This window comes from Indicator indicator, chromosome 1, assembly GCF_027791375.1.
Source record: "Indicator indicator isolate 239-I01 chromosome 1, UM_Iind_1.1, whole genome shotgun sequence".
NCBI classification, from domain to species: domain Eukaryota; kingdom Metazoa; phylum Chordata; class Aves; order Piciformes; family Indicatoridae; genus Indicator; species Indicator indicator.
Window position 1 is genome coordinate 112,872,258 of NC_072010.1, and position 19,357 is coordinate 112,891,614.

The window sequence follows — 19,357 nt, forward strand, 5'->3', positions numbered from 1 at the left end:
CCACTAATATCCATCAAATAAGGTAGGAAAACAAACACATTAAAACCAATTCTAAAGATATTGAATAAGGTTTTTCATATCCTTCAAAGAAGAGTGTTCATACCCAAAAGAGCACATCCTGCTTTTTTGCAAGCTTCAGCTATTCCTGCAATGACACCCTGAGCCACTTCAACATCAAGCTTGCCACAGGCAAAATAGTCAAGGAAGAAGAGGGGTTCCGCTCCTTGAGCCAAGATGTCATTAACACACATGGCAACCAGGTCCTGACCTATGGTGTGGTGTTTGTTACACTCTTGTGCAATCTGCAAAACAGGCAGAGAAGCTGTTGGTTAGCTCTGAGAACCTGAAACACAAGCAGAGACTGCAACGGAAGGGAATGGAAATCATGCTGTTCCTCTAGATGCTTCTTGAGGAGCAGCTTAATGGATTATCAAAAGTCTGTAAGCCTCTCCTAGCATTTTATCTTAGGAATCGTTACTTTCTTAATTGGCAAGTACAAAAGGCACTTTATATAAGTGGACTGAACTGGAAAGGGGTTGATTGCAGTTTGTTTAAACACAAGAGAAACCACGTAATTAAATGGTTTTCCCCGTGAGCAATCCTTTTGAGGGTGGAGATTCTACCTTAATGAGAAGTCCCCAGTTACATACTTCATATTAAAAATTAGTTATTTCAATCATCATTTCAAGTATGGCTACTTGCATGCCAGAAATTAAACATATATTTAATTCTTTTGCCTGAAGGAGGGAAATTTTATTTTTCATTCAGTTTTTAGAAAGGAAAAAAGCATTTTTAAAAGACAATTGATATCTCTGTTAAAACATTTTCCCTTCTCTGCTATTTTCCTTCCTTTATATGGGTTTTCACCTTACCTTGAGTTTTGTGCCAACGCCATCAGTTCCAGAAACCAAGATAGGATCTCTGTAACCAGCTGCTTTCAAATCAAAGAGGCCAGCAAATCCTCCAAGCTCCGCATTGCAGCCTGTCAGCCAGGAAACAAGATAAAACAGCACATTTTTACTTTCACGAGTCTCTCCAGGATGCCCAACAAAAATTCCTTCTGATGTTTGTCAACATGACATTGCTTTGCTGCCATGAAACTTTTCTCTGACATTTAAAGCCTCTTCACAGAGGCACAGGAGCTCCTAATCTTATGTTTGCTTTGTCCTTTTTTTTCTTTAACATTACCTAAGTCTAAAAATCTAACACTTTGTGATTGCACATTCAATAATTACTGACATATTTTGCTCTTGCACTTAGTATTTTTTCTGAAAACTAGAAAAAGAATTCTGGTAACAGAGTGAATCCCACTGCTTCCTGAAAAAAAGACAACAGGACTTCCAACTGAAGATGATAGGCATTTTCCAACTGAAATGTCTTATCTGTTTGTTAATACTGCTACTTATAGCATATTAAGACTCCTTGTTCCTAAGATTGGTTGTGATAGGTAAGTATGGCAGCCTTAAAACTGAAACTGGTTAAATCCTAAGAATGAAACAGGCATGAGTAAGAAAATACTATGAAAGCTAAAGAAATGACTATTTGTACTAGTGTATGTATCTGTATTTTTCTCTCTAGGTGTATCTGACATTATTTGAAGGTTCTCAGTTATTCTGAAGCAATAGTTATTTGATAGATTTAAAATACAATTCATTTATTAAAAGAATTACAAGGACTTGCTAGAGCAAGATGTGCCTGAAATTACAACCAAAAACCCCAAAGAATGCTGTTTTAACCAAGCAAAAGATGTGTCTTCCATATCTGCCCCAAGTAATACATTGCATCTTGGAGGAATTCTACATCTTGACACCTCTCAAAACATTAATCCATAAAAATTGTGTAGTTCTCTGTGCAAGAAATAATAATAATAATCCATGTAATCAAAACCAGCACTAAATGGTATGATTTCCGCTCACATTTATTATTTTAGAGTGCTGAACTGTATTCTCTAACATCCATGACTTTCAGGACACAGAGTTGAGAGTCATTTGGGGAAGAAAAATCTGTAAATTTAGGGAAGCACATTTTGAAGAAATCACAGGCATTTGCTTACTGCAGATATTTCTTGTGCAATCTAGAAACACACAGAATGCAAAAATATGAGCTTTTGTATTGAGATCAACTGATAAGCCTCATTGCCATGAGCTGACTACAACAGGCATAGAAGGTACAAGACTTACCTGACCTTGATGTGGCTGCAGCCAGGGGCTTAATTTTCTGAACTAAAGTATTCCCTGCTGCAATGTCTACTCCACTGTTTTTGTAAGTCAGGCCTCTGAAAAAATGTTTTAAAAAGAGAAGTTACAGCAATTGATTGCTAAATGTACAAACATATATTTTAAAAACAGTATTTACTGCTTTAAACTCACTAAGGGAGTTTACCACTCAGAATTCTATTCTGCTGTACAGAAAGCTTGTTCATATGAAATGATTTCTAAGTATTCCAGGCAGGTTCAATAGCTCAAAGGTTAATCTTTTTGCTGTTTGGAATCTGACCTCAGACATGTAGCTGAGGACAGAGATTATTATACCAAAGAAACAAAACTCTGCTGAAGTGTCAGTAGTATAGTTCCAATGCTCAAAATAAATGTACACAAAAATGCACTGCTAAATCAGAACACCTCAGTACTGTGCAGGATCAAGCTCAAGCTAGCTTTTCAGACCAGAATTACCACATAAATCAATAGTCTCTATGATACTTCAAGAGTTTTACAACTGGAGCTTAAGGGTTGCTTTTCTTTATCACCTGGAATAATAACACCACAAAACCATCCACGCCTCATTTTCACTTAATTGTACTTTCTAGTAAAGTATAGCTTTTAAATCTTATGTTAAAAGACCTAAGCTCCATTTTATCAATCTAGAATGAAATGTCCATAAGCTCTGGCTGAAATATACAGCCATACAACAGAGAAAACATGCTTAGGACAAACTGGTTTATGCAAGTTGTCTGTCCATAATGACTAAGTGCGGACCATGCCATATTTCCAGAAGGACCTTTCATTTTGGAGATAGTGAGTTTAATGACCTTTAATTATTAGTTGTACCAAGTGTATCTCAATCTGGTTAAGCAGTTGTTACTTCTACACTAACACTGACATGGACTAGGCTACCTGCTGCAGCTCTGTTTTGGGTTTGTACCTATTTTAGCACTGTTAGTGGTGTGATTCAGCATTAAGTGAAACACATTTTTGTCCTTAATACGCCACACACTTGATTAACAAGGACAAATACAACAAAAATCTGTGCCACCAGGAAAATACAAAGGTATATGTATTCACATTATATCACTGCTCAAAAATTTGCAAGAGGAAAATAAATACCAGGAGCAGTTGCTCAGCCTGTGAATCATTCAAGGAAATACTAGCCCTGCAGTAACAAGAGAGCAGTCAGGCCCTTACAGCCTGAACATGATAAATATTCACCATATTTTCAATTTATTTTTAAAAGCATGTTACCTACTTGAATTTGTTAATCAATTTTTTAAGTCTTCAATTTAAAAAAAAACATTTAAATTAAATAAATATTCTGGATATTTTCACATGGTGAAATGCATAGATAGGGCTTAATCCTGCAAGGCTGCCAAGAAGAGGTGTGTACCCAACTTTACAGAGCCAACTGTTATCCTTTAACTGTGTGCAGCTCAGAAGCCAAAGTGAAATGTGCCTGACTGTCTGTCCTCCTAATTTGAGGGCGTCTGAGCAAAAGGTGGTGCAGAAATAAGGACAGTGAAACAGCTGCTGGCTGTAAGCAGTTCCCAAGACCCTCCTTCATGAGTTAGGAATCTTCACAGCATATGGAGACTGCATTCAAGACACTTGCTGGCTACAGTGGTTTAAAGAACTGTTCATTGAAGTACCTTATTCGCTTGCTTCACACACTCTCTTGATTTTTTCTATTATGATACAAATACCAGTTACACACTTCCATGTAAATTTCTCAAAAGGTGCATAGTACTTGAGAGAAGGAAGACTGAATACAAACGCCCTTGTTCATTTAGTAAGTTTATTGATCATAATTTTACAACATACTAAAGAGTATACACTGTAAGCAAAAATGGAACTCTTACTAATATGCTTCATAGACTACAAATAACCTATGGTCAAAGTTATGTTTTGAGCTAATTGGAGCATAGGCAGGCAGATACGCTTCACGTTAGGTAAAAAAAGAGTCTAAAAACCTGCAGGAAGCTCTCAGTAACATTAGAGAGACAGCAGGACACAACACTTAAAAAAACCCCCACAGCCATATAATCTCAAGCCTATTAAACTGAATACTGGGAAAATAAAAGGAATAATAAAAAGGAACAATAAATCCTACCCATGTTGTTAGCTAGCTGGTTTAATGGTAAAATGCATACCCCAGCAAGCTAGGTGTAGACCATTTTAACCATTTCTAAAAACTCTAAAATGAATAAAAGAAATAGCTCAAACTTTGCCCATCTCATGACATTAATATTATACGTCAGGAAAATACCAATCTAGAGCAAAAGATACGGTTTAAAGCCCAAGAACCAGAAATTCACCTTCTCTACAACAGGCAGACATCAAAGGCACAGGTTATTCCCATATGCTTTTCACTGTAGCATGGAAGAATAAGAACATGGATGAGAGCACCATCAAAAAGCCTGCTCCTTCCTTGGCTAGTTTTGCTTAGATTGCTTACATGGGTGATAGTTAAATCTTGTCTAAAGTTATACTTAGTATCAACATTGTATTGTTAGTGTAAAATAGTGATGTCTTTAGGTCCTTTTTATACCAGTTATTCCCATTTCAAGTAGTTCAAATATCTACCTGGATTGCCTCAGGAAAGCTATAGCCCGATAACCAATGTCCTTTCTATAAATGGCACCCTTGAACTGTATAGCTGCTACTCCCTTGTTGGCTTCTTGCAGTGCTGTCATTAGATCCTCTTTAATAGCAGTTACTGTAAGGACTCTTCCTCCACTAGTCACCACTTTGCCATCCTTCAGGGCTGTGCCTGCATGGAACACCTCCAGTCCTAGTTGCTTAGCGTTAGAAAGTCCTGTGATAGTCATTTAAGAAAATAAATGCAGAAAAATCAGTTGATTAGAACATTCTCTATTAAATTACATATGAAGATATATTCAGCACTTACTGATTGTGTCTAGAAACCACAACAGAATTCAGTGTGATCATGCTGGCAAGTAGGTATAAATATCTAAACCTTCAATTTTTAGGGGCAATAAATCTGCGACTTGTATGTTCAGAGACACAGGAAGAGCTGAAACATCTGCATACAACATCTAGTTCCAACTGGATGGCACACTGAGACAGAGACCACAAAGCAACATGATGGAAAAATCAGTGATCAGCCCAGAACTACTTTACTGTAATACACACTGAAGAAATACTACAAAACTTCACAGTGTAGCATGGTGTTATGGTTTGGTCTCAACCCACCACACATGGAGAACTGGAAACGTGATGGGTGCATAACCAATAAACTTTGATGTGTGAAAATTCACTCATTTCTTGCTGACCATGGGACGTAGAGTTTCTAAGAACCCGAGTTACACTGATGAACATGTGGCACAAGAGAAAATGGAGAGAGGGTAGGAGAGGAATCAGACTGTGGTTCCTCCTACTATACTTACCTGTTATTTCCAAACCCTTGGGATATGTTCCTGGATACCCTTCGCTAGCCATGACCACCGTCACAGCTGCGCTGTCTTCAAACCAAACTGGCATGGAACTGGACAACTTTTTATTGACAACTGCTTGCATAACTTCATACAAATCACTTTTCAACAGGGGAAGAATTACCTGTAAAAGATTAGCCAGTTAAAGAAAACAATGCACATTGCTACATTTTCTTCATTGAGCTTTCAAAACTACTACTGCAACTGTAAAAACAACATTAAGTAAGTATGTTCATGTACTGTACTTTCACACACACATGCTGTGCATAATCTATGTACCTTTAAAAATACTCTTACCTTTAGAAATTATCTTCAAAGAAAAGAACTATTACATATGGAGAAGAAAAGTTGGAAGCCAAAAAAGCCTATTTGTTCTGAAGAATAGAAATGAAGAGGTTTGTTACACCTGCTCACAGGGAGTAGAGAAAGGAAGGTGTTTAATCCCTTAATAAGTTAAAAAAACCCAAAAGTATCTAATTCTATTCCAGAGAAGATAGAAAAGTGTTGAATTTCACTCAAGGTTATTCCTGTAAAGCACATAATTGAGTATAACCTGATGAAATTTTCTCTGGAATGGAACAATTTCATAGTAGACCTACCATCTTGGATAAACAAAACTTTGTATCTCAGTGCAATTAGCTAACTAATCATCCAGAAGTTAGCTAAGAATAAAGACAGATGGTAACAGACTTTTCTTCTTCCCATAATGCTGAACTCTATCTACCTACAAAATAACTTACCTGACATTCTGGGTCACCAAATCTGCAGTTAAACTCAAGAACTTTAGGGCCATCTTTTGTAAGCATTAATCCAGCATAAAGCACACCTAGAATAAAAAAAATATATAAAAAGCTAAGGAACTTGATAAGGGTTTTCCCCATCTATCCAAAAATAGCATTAGAAAGGACGCTACCTGTGCTCAATTAAAAGTAGGATGTTAATACTCTAGAAATGTTAAAAATATCAGGCAGAAATAGTTGTGATTACAATTTTGCAGCTTATTTTCAAATGTTTGCCTTTTTGTTCTTCCTTACTTGACAATTATCCACTGCTAATGAAATTATATCCAGTGATTTCAATGGAGTCTAAATCAAGCCACTGACACCAAACCCAGTTATCAAATAAATCAGGTATCTTCCTTAACTTAGGGTGTGTGTTAGCCCTAGAAAGAAGACAAAGTTAAAAAAAAAAAAAATCTTTCTCTTTATGATTAAAACTTTTTGTACATAAGTTTAATTAAATTAAAATTACATTAAAAGCTTTTGAACATACCAAAATAGGGGACACCTTCTTTCCTCATGCCATCAACGGTTTTCTGAAGAACGGTATCTCTTATTTTCTGCAGTAAATCTTTAGAAATCTAATAAGACAGGATTAGAAAACAGTGTTTGTAAAAAGGGATTTCTCCTGTTGTGGTGGCCAGCATTTTTAAGAACCAAGCAGAACATCTGAGTGATGTCTTGCTCACTCCAAAACATTTTATACAATGGAAAGCCAGTAATTTTTTTCTCTCTCCTCAGACAATGTACCACAGCATTAAAACAACCACTTGCATTTCTTCAGACACTCTTCCATGCTTAGATTTACATGTGATACCAATCCCACTGACTTCAATGTAAAAAAACATCTGCACAGACATACTGGAATTTAGACAAGGCCTCCCAAAGATAAATCACTGTTGGAAAGTATAGTGATATATGATCAAATTTTACTTAATAAACAAAATCAGAGAAGTTCCTTGCCAAACAGAAACTAAACTACCTTATGACACAGTAAAAATTCATCATTAGCTTAGATCAGCACAAGATAAAAATGTGGTTTTAAGCACTTGGCTCTAATTTCATAATACTTAAAAAAAAAAATCAAATACAAGGTTGTAGAAATTAAAACACTTCCACCTTTACAATTAAAAGTAATTCAGAAGAAATTATCTTTAGAGAAGCAAATTTATTCAGTTACGAACCTTATGTGACTATGTCTATTTGAGGCAACTCTTTCCATCCACCCGAGCCCACTCCCTCCTGTTTTTCGTGATGGAACTAAAAATTCATATATGTTTTCAATACCAGAGCTGTAGTACAGCTGTAGTGAAACATCTCCTCATCAATACATTTTTACCTGAGGTGCTGGGGAATAAGCTCCCATCCCTCCAGTGTTAGGTCCTTCATCTCCATCCATTAATCTCTTGTGGTCCTGCGCTGGAGGCATGGGAGCAATTGTGATGCCATCAGTGAAACATAAGCACTACAAAACAAGGACAATAATTAAAACTCCAATGTATAATTAAAATTGAAGTGCAAATAAATTTGATTTTCAGTGTTGCAAATGGATATTTAAAAGTATAAATTCTGTCTCTCTGATAAAAGAGCCCTACAGTATTCTAAACATTTCCCTTTTCCCTCAGGAAACAGTGCCTCATTTTGTATGACCATCCTACAGAAATTACTTCTAATATAACAACTTCTTATAAGATATTATAAGATAACATCAGTAGCTGCACTGAAAAGAAATACTTAAAATATTTTAAAAAAATCAAAATAAATAATTCAAATACTCCCCAATGGAAGATACTTCCCTCTCTCTTCCTCCCCCCCTGCCTGGAAGGCAGGCATTACATTCCTCTCAAATTTCCTTTTCCTTGTTAATAAAACTATTTTTTTAATTATTCACAAATTACTTGTATGCAGATGCTTTTATCCTTAGTATCTTCACAACAACAAGCCTCTTGGCATCTTCTGCAACTGGATGATGATGTTCACCATTTGGACTACTACTAGCAGCACTAGCTATAGTGTATTTAATAATGCTAATTAAAAAACAAGCAAGGATTCCTCTGCAAAACCTGAAAATGCCAAAATATTAATATATTAAAAACTAGAGTCATTTGTGGAAGGTGAATTATTTTGACAGGCAAGGCAAGCAGCATGTTTTCTTCACTGCTGTCAGTCACCATAATAAAACCCCCTTTAAACTGCGTGTTAGTGTGTTAGATCGCAATAAGTCTGCTAGCATTTGAAGGACTTAAGAGCACTGCATATTTTCCACCAGAGAATGATGATCTGGATAACCTCTTAGTTCTTAAAAAGGTCATGCCACCCAGGAAATAATAAGGGTAACCAGTATCTGCACATCTAATTTCTTCACATCAGGCAGGAAACCAGACTATGCAAAGACTGGCAACAGTTGGAGATGATAGCTCACTTTAAAAATACCACCACCTCCTAGTTGAATGTTCACAACATCCAGTATAATCTGGCATAAGCTGGTATTTGGCTGCTCTTTTTTGTATGATGCAGATGTCAAGTTGCCCTGCCACCCCAAAACCTAGGCTCCAATTCTGCTTTTCTCCTTCACACCCTGCTCATTAAATCAGATTTACTTTTTTAAATGAAGGAGCTGAATCAGCTTAAGATGAAAGAACTGCTCTTTCTGCATCTGCAGAGTAAGTCAACGCTGTCAAATCATTCAACAGCCTTTAGTTCCAGGTCTTTTGTCCCCTGGTGCATTTCCACATTTCAATTATCTCTGATAATGAAACTGGTTGAAGAGGATCCTTCCATGTCTGTCTTGAGTTGATTCTTCCCCTGCTCCAAAGGAGTTTAATGATCCTTCATGATGCAGTTCAACATACTCCCTTCATCATTAAACCTAATTAAAGAAAGTCTCCACTCTCCCTTTCTCTCAACCACTTCACCATCCTGTTATCTGTACTGATTCAAATGGCACTGGACTCTAAACCAGAGCACAGCAAACATGCAAGGCAGTATTGTTGATTTCCCTGGAAACAAGTCTTCAGGTCATAGCTTCACAAAGAGGTAGCTAGTACCAAAGGCCAACAGCAGCGGAGAGGAAGCATAGTAGAAAGGAATGGATCTTACACTGCCTTTGCTGTCAGAGAAACTGTAACACAGAACTACTCACTTAATGACAGTCAAAAACATTAAGGTTTGCTTTTTTTCCCCCATGTGTCAACAGTTGTTTACTGCTTATTTTTACTTATTTGAATTGCTTTAACAGACTGCAGGAAGTTTGTCTCTTAACACAGCTATTTTGAATTGATACAACTTCACTTATAAACACAAAGCTGGTTTTAATTTATGTAATAAAATCCTGCATATCACTGCTGTAGGGACTTACACAGTTTTTCCTAAATAATTTACAGCAGGTATAATCAAAATGTTACAGTGAGATGTACACTTACAGAAACTTCTTCTCCTTCAAGAAGTTCTTCAACAACAACAGTTTCCCCAGCTGTGCCAAAAGTCTTATCCTACAGTAAAAATAAAATCTCTTTAGCTTCATTTCAGTTATTTTAAACTATTCAAAATGCAACAAGAAGAAAATGTTTTTTGAACAGAAAGAAAAACGCAGCACACATCTGAGAGCACTAACCTATTCTCCACCTTGGGTATGTCAGCAATGGTGAAAGCTTTGCATCTCCTTTCTTTTTATGCTTAAATAAAGACAGATTTTAAGGTTGAGTATTTTAAAATTGATATTTATGACTCACTGAGCAGTTCCTCATGCTTTACTTTCTGAAGTTCACACCTGTGACACTGAGACTAATAGCAATGACTGTCAAGCCTATAATCTGAACTTTTAGCTCCTAAGAAAATGCAGTTCTAGAGAATAAATTGAAAGGGGCCAATATTTTCAAATTCCAATGCAATGTTTGAACACTAACTGCATATTAGGCAATTAAGAACAACCAATCCACTTATGAGATAATTTTGTGGGTCTGTACAACTCCACAACACTTTTTCTGTCGTTGTTCAAGATACTGTGCCACATGTTAAGACATGTATTTCTCCAATAACCACACATGCACAACAAAATCACAGGATCACAGGATGTTAGGGGTTGAAAGGACCTCCAAAGATCCTCGAGTCCAGGCCCAAGTGTGAGTGCACGTCCTACATTCTGACTCTTGAAACACAATTGTGTCAGACAGCATCTCCTATGAATCAGCATGGCACCGAGTTATATGATGCTGTGCTGCTGCCACCAGCTGAGGACCTGACTTTATATTCCTAACTGTTGAGATAAAATGGCTTCATTTTGCTTCTCTTCAGATTTTCATGGTCCTAACATATTTAATATCCTATCTAAAAATGTATTTAACTTGAAATAATCTCACTGAAATTTTACTATACATTATGTGCTATGTGTTCTGGGTTTTCATTAAGAATCACTTTATTTTAGCCTACAGAAACTATACTGAGAAAGAGTACCCTGCCTTGAGCAATAATAATGCAGAGCTTCACAGCTAGCCAAATAATAGGTAAAAGATTTCATGTCTTCTAGTCAAGTTCCTATTACACAGAAATAAAGAGTATCTTTGAGATTCCAAGATGGTTAACAGCTTATTTGGTGTGAGAACTCCTCCAGTTACTGCATGACATTTCTACTCACTTGCATGATTTCTGTAACAGCTTTGCAGGCTTCTTCCTTGTTTGAAGCCACAATTACTCCTTTTCCAGCTGCCAGGCCACTAGCTTTTACAACTAAAGCAGGGAAGTTTGCACTTCAAGGGTAGAAAAGAGAGATTCAGCAGTTAAAACTATGTATTGAAATATATTTTCTGGGCATATTAACATTTCAGTAGTTGAAAGATCAAAATACTTAATCAGTTTTCATAGCAACTGTTTTACCTTATTGAACGATACATAAATGTATCCCTTGTTATGTTATGTCTGTGAAGGATTTCTGTTATTTTTTTCCCCACCATTGAATTTCAGTTCTATTTGTCCTGGATTCTGGTAGGATAGAGTTAATTTTCTTCACAAAAAGCTGAAAGAGCTATGCCCAGGATAGCCAACTGACCAGCCAATGGGGTATTCAATCACCTGGATTGTACTCTGATGGGTAGATTGTAATTTGCTGAGTAAGTCTGCAACACAGAATTTATATTTGTGGAGCAAAGGTATAACATAGGACTGCAAGATGGACTTTCCTAGTAGGTGACTTGAAAAAAACAAAGAAAACCAAACCAAACCACTTGTCCTATATGTTCCTGTAAAAGGAACACTGAACTTTATTTTCATTTTAGAGCAGTAAATAAGAACTATTTAATTACCATACTCATTGCAGTGTGTAGTGTCATGTTAGAGTATCCTTTAAAACCTTTCCAGATGTTCTATTACAGCCAAAGTATGGATGCATTAGGAAATGTCTGATTGATTGTTTTGGATACATAGCACACTGTACCAAAAACATTTCTAAAATGACAAGAATTTTACCTGTTAATAAAGCTACATGCTGCTTTAGGATCAGTAAAAGATTTCCATCTTGCAGTTGGGATGTCATGACGATCCAAAAATGCTTTGGAAAAGCTCTTACTGGACTCCAGCTGAGCTGCCTTTGCTGTTGGACCAAAACACCTTACTCCAGCTGCTGTCAAGTCATCAACAATTCCTAAAAATGACAACATGAAAGAATTTTATAAATCACCAGATGATTTATAGGAGTCAAGCAGTCCAAGTCTACAGATGCACTGACTCATTGGAATAAGTATGTCAGGAATGATAACCCAACATATATCTATCAGTGCCTATTTCACCAGATGGGCCTGAGATGCATTCTTCACTGTAATCACTAGCAGCTAACCCTGCAATATCTGGGACTAAGATCAGCTGCATTTAGTAAGGGATAACAATCCCCCCCCCCTGTTTTATTATAGATTTCAGTTGAAAAGCAGATATTAGTCTTTTCTGAAGATGACAACTGTTGATCATACAAAAAGCATTTACAAACGTGGGAGGTTTTAACTGAGTTTCAAATGATTATTTTAAAAAATGAAAACTGCAGAAAAAGCAAAATCCTAACTAAGGTTCCTATATGGAAACATTTTGATATCTCTTTTACTAATCCCAAGCACTTAAAAAAGAAACTGAACTTTTTAGGATATTTTAACTGTTAGATTGCTCACACAACACCCTTTAGAAATTAATTTTCATCGCAGCACAACACTGAATTTCATGGACACTGCCCCAGAGGATCTGTTTCCATTTCTTCTGAAGACACTCAGATACTGTTCAGTGATGAACAGAAAATGGAGAATAAAATTTACTTCTGTTCCTAAATTATGAAGGCTATGATTATTAGATTGCTTTTTCTTACCAGCAGCAAGAGGGACCTCTGGACCCACCACAACCAGCCTGATCTCCTGATCTCTGCAGAACTGGGCAATTGCAGCATGGTTGCTGACTGAAACAGCTGTCACAGACACAAAAGAGTGATAAGACTGCATTCATTACTGTTGCTTAGCACTTATTTATCACGTAACACTGAAGCAGCATTTTCACCAGTTTCATGTTCCTGAAAAGCAGACCACTGTGAATCTGGAAGTGAGGCATACACCAATGTAAAGACTTACATGCAAGGCCTATACCAAAATACAACATCAAACCTCCAAGCAAAGTCCAACCTTGCTCTTGAAGATGAGAAAAAAGTTCTGGGTTCTCCTGTACTGCCACACAACAAACTGGTCTCATCTGTAGGGGTGTCCTGTTTGCCAGCACAAGAAGCATCTTGAAGCACGTGAAAAATAACTCATAAGCATTTTTTTTTCTCAGCCATTCTGCTCCCTGAGTATGTTACTATGAAGCTGTTACAGTTTGAAAGGGGAACTTTAGCCTAGTCCCTGACTGCAAAGACTGAAAATCTACTGGATACAAAATAATGGTAAGGTCTATATAATTCACTGGCTTGCTAATGGGGATATAGAGTAGTGGCATAAACAGTTCTCTTTTCTTCTTCTGTCACTTCTGCTTGCAACTTCTCTCCCTCACCACACCCCCCCCCCACATCCTCCCCCTACTCCATGGCCTTCCCAGGGTATTTCTGTTTTGACTATTGTGTGAGGTAATGGGAAGGAGGGAGGGAGTGGGGCAGGAAGTGAATGGTCCCCCTGAATCCACCCTAGTCTGAGGAATTTCTGTGTTGCTTATAAATTGTTAATATATACATATATATATTGTACATATAGTGTATATTTTGTACATATTCATTGCATTTCATATTTCTAGATTTTAGTTTGCTTGTAAATACAGCTTCATTTGCTTCCATCCCAAACTGAGGTAATCTGATGATTTATTTTGGGGGTAGTTCTCCAAATTAACTGGGGAGTAATTTCAACCCACCACAGAAGCTTTGCACGTGTTTGTGCCAGCATGGTGTAGGGAACAGGAAAAAGTGGCTGGTGATGGGATTGCAACTGCTTTCTTTGTAGTTTATACAACTAGCTAAAAATTGGTGTATAAACTGACACCACTGAAACAAAGGGGAATCTGAACATTTTTTCTTACATTATGCTGAACTTAAGGGCAGGTGCTATAATTATGACTCAGGATATTTCATCTTAAGTTTTTACAACAGTTATCTTTCCATAAACATTTAATATGACAATACTTGGAATGCCCAAAACTGTGTAAACCAAAAAAAGCTTGCATGAAAGACAATAATGTCAAGTCTGATGATAAAAAAATTTACGCAAGGCAATGCAATTCCACTGCTTTTATCAAGAACAAATAAAGCCAAGGTCTCAGAGGATAGGAACACAAACCCAGAGAAAGACAAAAAAGTGGCAAGTATGGCTTAGTGTGGATTGGCTGTCCCTGAGGGGAGGAGGCTAACACATCCGGATATGAAGCTGGCAAAGGGGGCATGGTCCAGCACAGCACAGCCTCTCCTTTCAGCTGGACTACTTTGCTCTAAGTTTTATCTGTGATCACTTGTTAGTGACTGTACTGGCAGGCATGCCAGGAGCTGATGGTCTCTTCCCCATAGTTTCTGGAAGCAACAAGAGACAAAGGAGAGGCAATGATACAGCAGCTTCTGCTGGACAAACAGGCATGATTTGTCTTGGTGTCTGCTGTGCTCCTTGCATCCTGTCATAAACAATTTGCCTTCTTCCACAAGAGAAGCAGCTATTTCTACCTTAGAGGTGGCATGAAAGCAACTACCTGAAACCTACATTCTGGTTAGAAATTTGTCTTACTTAGGTGGAGTAGGGGAAAAAACCCAGACTAAACACTAATAAAAATTACCTCTTGATACCTGTTGAACAGTTCAATTATTCTGTTCCTACAACATTTCTAAGTAAGGAGGAGCAAAGGCCTTTGACTTCAATGTGCAATTTATGCCAATTGACTTCTGGCTCACAAGAGAGGAAAAACAAAAGCATAATACACTTGGCTTTAAAGTGCTGATTAACATAAAGGTCAATACTGGCTCTCAGTCCCATGGGCCTGTTGTGAAAGCAGCTGGGAAACAGCAGATCCTGACCTGAAAAGAGTGGGAGCTCTGGTTAGCAACTGAAGAGAGGCAATCTCTATTCCCCGCAAAATTAATCCACGTGAAGGGGCAGGGAAAGGAGAGAGCTCATAAGGTGATCATGCTTTTTAAACCCCACTGTCTTACCACAGGTCTCATCTACTACTGATATGAACAATGAATACGACACAAGATTCATATGATGTAGAAACACCCTAGTAACAAACAGAAAGGAATAAATCACATTGTTAGTAAGCAATTTCAACTTTCTCCCACAATTTTCCTCAGGATGTAGGCTGAAAAGGGACATTTTTGTAGCTGTGTTTCATTCCTCAAAACAACAGCTGAAACATTCTTTTCAAACCAGAAAGAAGAACCTTGGACCAAGTTTTTCAAAACTAAAGCTTAACTTTAAATTATACTGAGAGCTAAAATGTGGTAAAAGGAGGTGTCAGGATACTAAAGTCCATTCACAGACATACGTATGTCTTTCTCTGGAACCAAGAAGCCATTCTATACTCTTCTGGCACCAAAACTGCCTGGCTAATTAAATAGAAATTGAATATAAAATTATATTTAGTCACTCAACCTAAATCTGTCTTTATTATCAGAAATCATTACTGACTCAAATCAACAATGAAAATGTGGTTTTGTTTTTTTTCCCACTTTGATAGAAGCAAGGTTTGAAGGCTTTAAGGTAATTTTAAATTTTAAGCTCACCTTTGTATTTCAGAAATCATTTGAGAATTCAAGTTGCAATGCCAATTAAAGGCAATCTCCTGAACCACAAAGGGAAAATGAACTTTCAGAGCCAGCCGCAATTATTCAGAATAAACAGAAACATTGGTAGCAGTTTCATAGACATTGTTGCCCAGGCTCATAAAATATACTAGGACTCACATGCTTCCTATAAACGTGTTTTCCATTGTCTCCCCTGAGTCAAAATCTAGACCTCTGGTAGGAGTAAAATGCCTGAGCAGGTAAGACAAATTGTTTTTATAAAAAAACCAGAAACACAAATTCTTCACAAATTCAAGATTCTTCCTGCCTCCTGGCTGACTAAAGATTTCTCTCTCAAAGTATATGTGAGCCGATAGCCTAGAAAAATATTTTAGTGTACACAGTAGATTCCATGGACTTGGCTTGGGCATTATTATGCACACACTCAAATACTTTCCACTGCTGAAGGTGAAGTATTTTCTATGGACTAATAAAGTGAGAGGCAAGTGCATCAGTTTTTAAGACACCATTTGCAAAAAAAAAAAAAATACTGAAAGGAACATTCTGCAGGCCAAGCAAACTGACTTTCTGGGAAGAAAAGGAAATTTATGACTTTCCTGTCAGGGTTTTCGTTGAGCCCTTTCCTGAGAGGCCAAGCAGAACAAAAAACTACCCGACACTGTGACTAGTCAAAGAAATGAAGGACAAAGTTACTTAAGCAGCCTGTAATTAAGCATTCCAATGGAATTAAATTTGATAATTACCTGCTGTACAAGAATCTGACAGGATTTATGTTTCCACATGAGATACTAACCAAAAAAGATTTTACTCACATATAAATATCGATGCAGCAAATGGTTGTATGATTCATGTTTACATGCATACTATGTTAACTTTAATTCCACGTTATCACGTTTTAAAGTGGAACCTTAGGTCACTTCTTTAAAGTACCTAAGTCAAGATCTGTCATATGAAGGACACAAGACAGAAATCTCTTAAGTCATTATCCCTGGTTTTATACTGATTCCCTCTGTGCCTCCAGACAATCATCTAAGACCAGAGTTTTATTTTTTGACATGCACCATGTAATTTTGGATGCTCAATTTGAAAAAACTTATGCTTAATTTCTCAGAACTAATAACTATGAATATTTTCAATTAGAGCCAGACAGAGATTAACATATTAAGTTAGAAGCTCAAAACAGGCAGTCAGTAATGAAGAGAGAAATACAGAAATTATTTGCATATAAGTCACTAAGACAAAGGAATGAATGTTTACAGCTGAACATTTCAGGTGAAAGTATTCTCATCAGTTTGTATGGAGCACAGGGGCTTTGATGCACTTTGAGAATGCTGTAGTGAATTTAGTATTTTAGGTGCTGGCATTTGCTTCAGACCCTTTTCAGCTGTTCAACAACCAGCTGTTGAACTGGGTACTAGTAGCAACCATCACCTTCACTGCTGGGTTGCTAAGAGGTTGTAACCATAGCAGCTATTCTAAGCTACACTTCCAGGGGAACGTATATCAGACATGGGGTTTTTGGGTGCATCCTCCACCCTTAAACCTAAAGAATTAGCTACCAAAACTGAGACCATATAAAATTAGTGGAAATGGCACAGGGCTTCACTCAGGTGTATTTTTCTCCTTAACTGCATATATATAATGTATTTCACATGTCCAAACCTTAAAAAAATAGTAATAACAATCCTTTCATATTAACAGCTGTGATTTCAGATTGATAACTAGAACAGCTTACTGATTCAGTTATCAAATTTTGACCTTTTTTGTTTGTTTTACCTGAATTGGAAATTTTTCCATTGTCAGCTGTTCCTGCATTTCCTGGAGAAACATACACATGCTTTACATGCGGGGATTGGGCCAACTTCCAAGCCAGTGCATGCTCCCTTGCTCCACTGCCAATCACAAGCACTTGGTCAGCCATTAGTCTGCATAAAACCAAAACACAAACAAAACACCCAGAGTTAGCCATATGAGGTTAGGAAAGCAAGAGCTTCACAGAGCACAGTTTTAAGGGCTGGGTGCAACACAACTTGGAATGAAAATGCATGTCACGTTGTTACAGGCAACAATATTTCTACAAGGGTTTTCTGTTGAAGAAAAAAAAAAAGAAAAAAGGAGAGATGCACATGAAAATAGATAACTCAGATGGGATATACACTAATTGTCGGACTGAACTGCTTCAGAACACAGATGTAAGCTGCAGGCCAATCCATTCTGACTCTTCTTAATAGATCAGCAACTGCTCCAAGTTATACGGAAGTCTGTGATATAGGAAGAACAGTTACAAGTAACCAGGCTGCAATCTGCAACCTATAGAAATTCCTGGGAATTCCAAGCCTGCAAAGGGCACAGCCCTTCTAATGAACTAACTATATGAAAGCAGTATTACAGTGTTAAGAGCTGAATGGGATGACTTAAGAGGTTTTAGAGGTAACAGATGAAAGAGCTCTAAATACTTTACAAAAATGAAAGTCTAAGAGCAATGAGACGGGGAAATCAACTTCCAGCTCTGGCTTTCCTTAGGAGAGAACAAACATGAGGCAAACAACAGGAAAGACCAGGTGTCACTAATAAAAGAGCTCCTTCTGAGAAGGCACTGCAGGACATCCATTCCTCTTTCCCATTCCATTAATGTGTTTTAGAAAACACATTAACACTCTCTTTCCCTGCAGAAAACAGTTGTATGAATGAAGGCCGCAATTGCATTACAGTTTCAAGTTGTCCAAAACTTTTTCAACAATTTGGAAATAAAATTATGACTAAAACAAATTTTAATTTTTTTTTCTCAGTTTTGCCATCTCTATGTCATTATCTCTGTGTGTGTACACATAACTTACACATGTTGGACTGACATCAATATTACAATCCGAGCAGCTTTGACAGCTAGTGTTTGCTGTTTAAGGCATTTACTTCTTGCATACTCTCTGCCTATTTACTGATATATGTCACCTCAGAATTACTATCCCCAAAATAATACTGCATAGCTAGCAAGGAAATAGAGGTGTTCCTTTATACTGAAAAAACCCCACTGAAATTCAGAAAACAGTAAATGAAGAAATAAAGTACATAATTTACAAAATAAGTACTTCTATCTTTATTTGGAGCTCACTGAAAAGCAAAGGCTAGCTTCCTAAGCTATTTGAAGAATAAGCTTAGTTAAAGTCACATTATTCTAACCATATATAAATTACATATATAAATGATGCCACTGCACTGGTTAAAGTGAGAGGTTTGTTCACAGAAGTCAAATAGTCCCTGAAGAAGTTGTTTAGTGAGCTGAAAGCGAGCAGCTACAAATTGGCAGGTGCTCCTAAACCCAAGTGTACTACTCACAAAAACTAATGTAAGAGCTTTAAATCTTAACATATCAAAATAACAAGCTAAACCTATAAAAAACAGCTTAAGCATTTTAAGTAATGAGAATGAACAAAACCAGGTTTCTACTGAAAATGGCACAACTTATTCAGAGGGCTTTGCATGGCCAGCAAAGAAGTCTGATGTGTCATGCTGGACAAATCACCTCCCATTCCTGGGAGGAACACAGCCCAGATAAAAGAGTTTTAGTCAAAAGGAACAACCAGACTCCCAGCTGTAATCCCAGCACACATAACATGCAATCCTCGGTCACATCCTGTACCTCTTTCATCAAGTGCCTGGTCATTGACCTCTGCTTGCCTATGT

At 37.2% G+C, this 19,357-nt stretch overlaps 1 protein-coding gene across 1 annotated transcript in view; it reads right to left on the bottom strand.

Annotated features, from left to right (window-relative positions):
• The window catches only part of LOC128970574 (trifunctional purine biosynthetic protein adenosine-3), a 29,789-nt gene extending 12,192 nt beyond the window's left edge, over window positions 1–17,597 (bottom strand). Inside the window, exons 1-13 of the mRNA XM_054385827.1 lie at window positions 17,453–17,597; window positions 12,782–12,877; window positions 11,902–12,076; window positions 11,075–11,186; window positions 9,864–9,932; window positions 7,781–7,906; window positions 6,935–7,022; window positions 6,403–6,488; window positions 5,618–5,786; window positions 4,794–5,025; window positions 2,181–2,275; window positions 873–982; window positions 104–302 (exon numbers count right to left, since the gene is read on the bottom strand). Of these exons, the coding sequence (XP_054241802.1) occupies window positions 104–302; window positions 873–982; window positions 2,181–2,275; window positions 4,794–5,025; window positions 5,618–5,786; window positions 6,403–6,488; window positions 6,935–7,022; window positions 7,781–7,906; window positions 9,864–9,932; window positions 11,075–11,186; window positions 11,902–12,076; window positions 12,782–12,877; window positions 17,453–17,597 (1,702 nt within the window). The remainder of the gene's footprint in view (window positions 1–103; window positions 303–872; window positions 983–2,180; window positions 2,276–4,793; window positions 5,026–5,617; window positions 5,787–6,402; window positions 6,489–6,934; window positions 7,023–7,780; window positions 7,907–9,863; window positions 9,933–11,074; window positions 11,187–11,901; window positions 12,077–12,781; window positions 12,878–17,452) is intronic.
• Window positions 17,598–19,357: the final 1,760 nt, after the last annotated feature.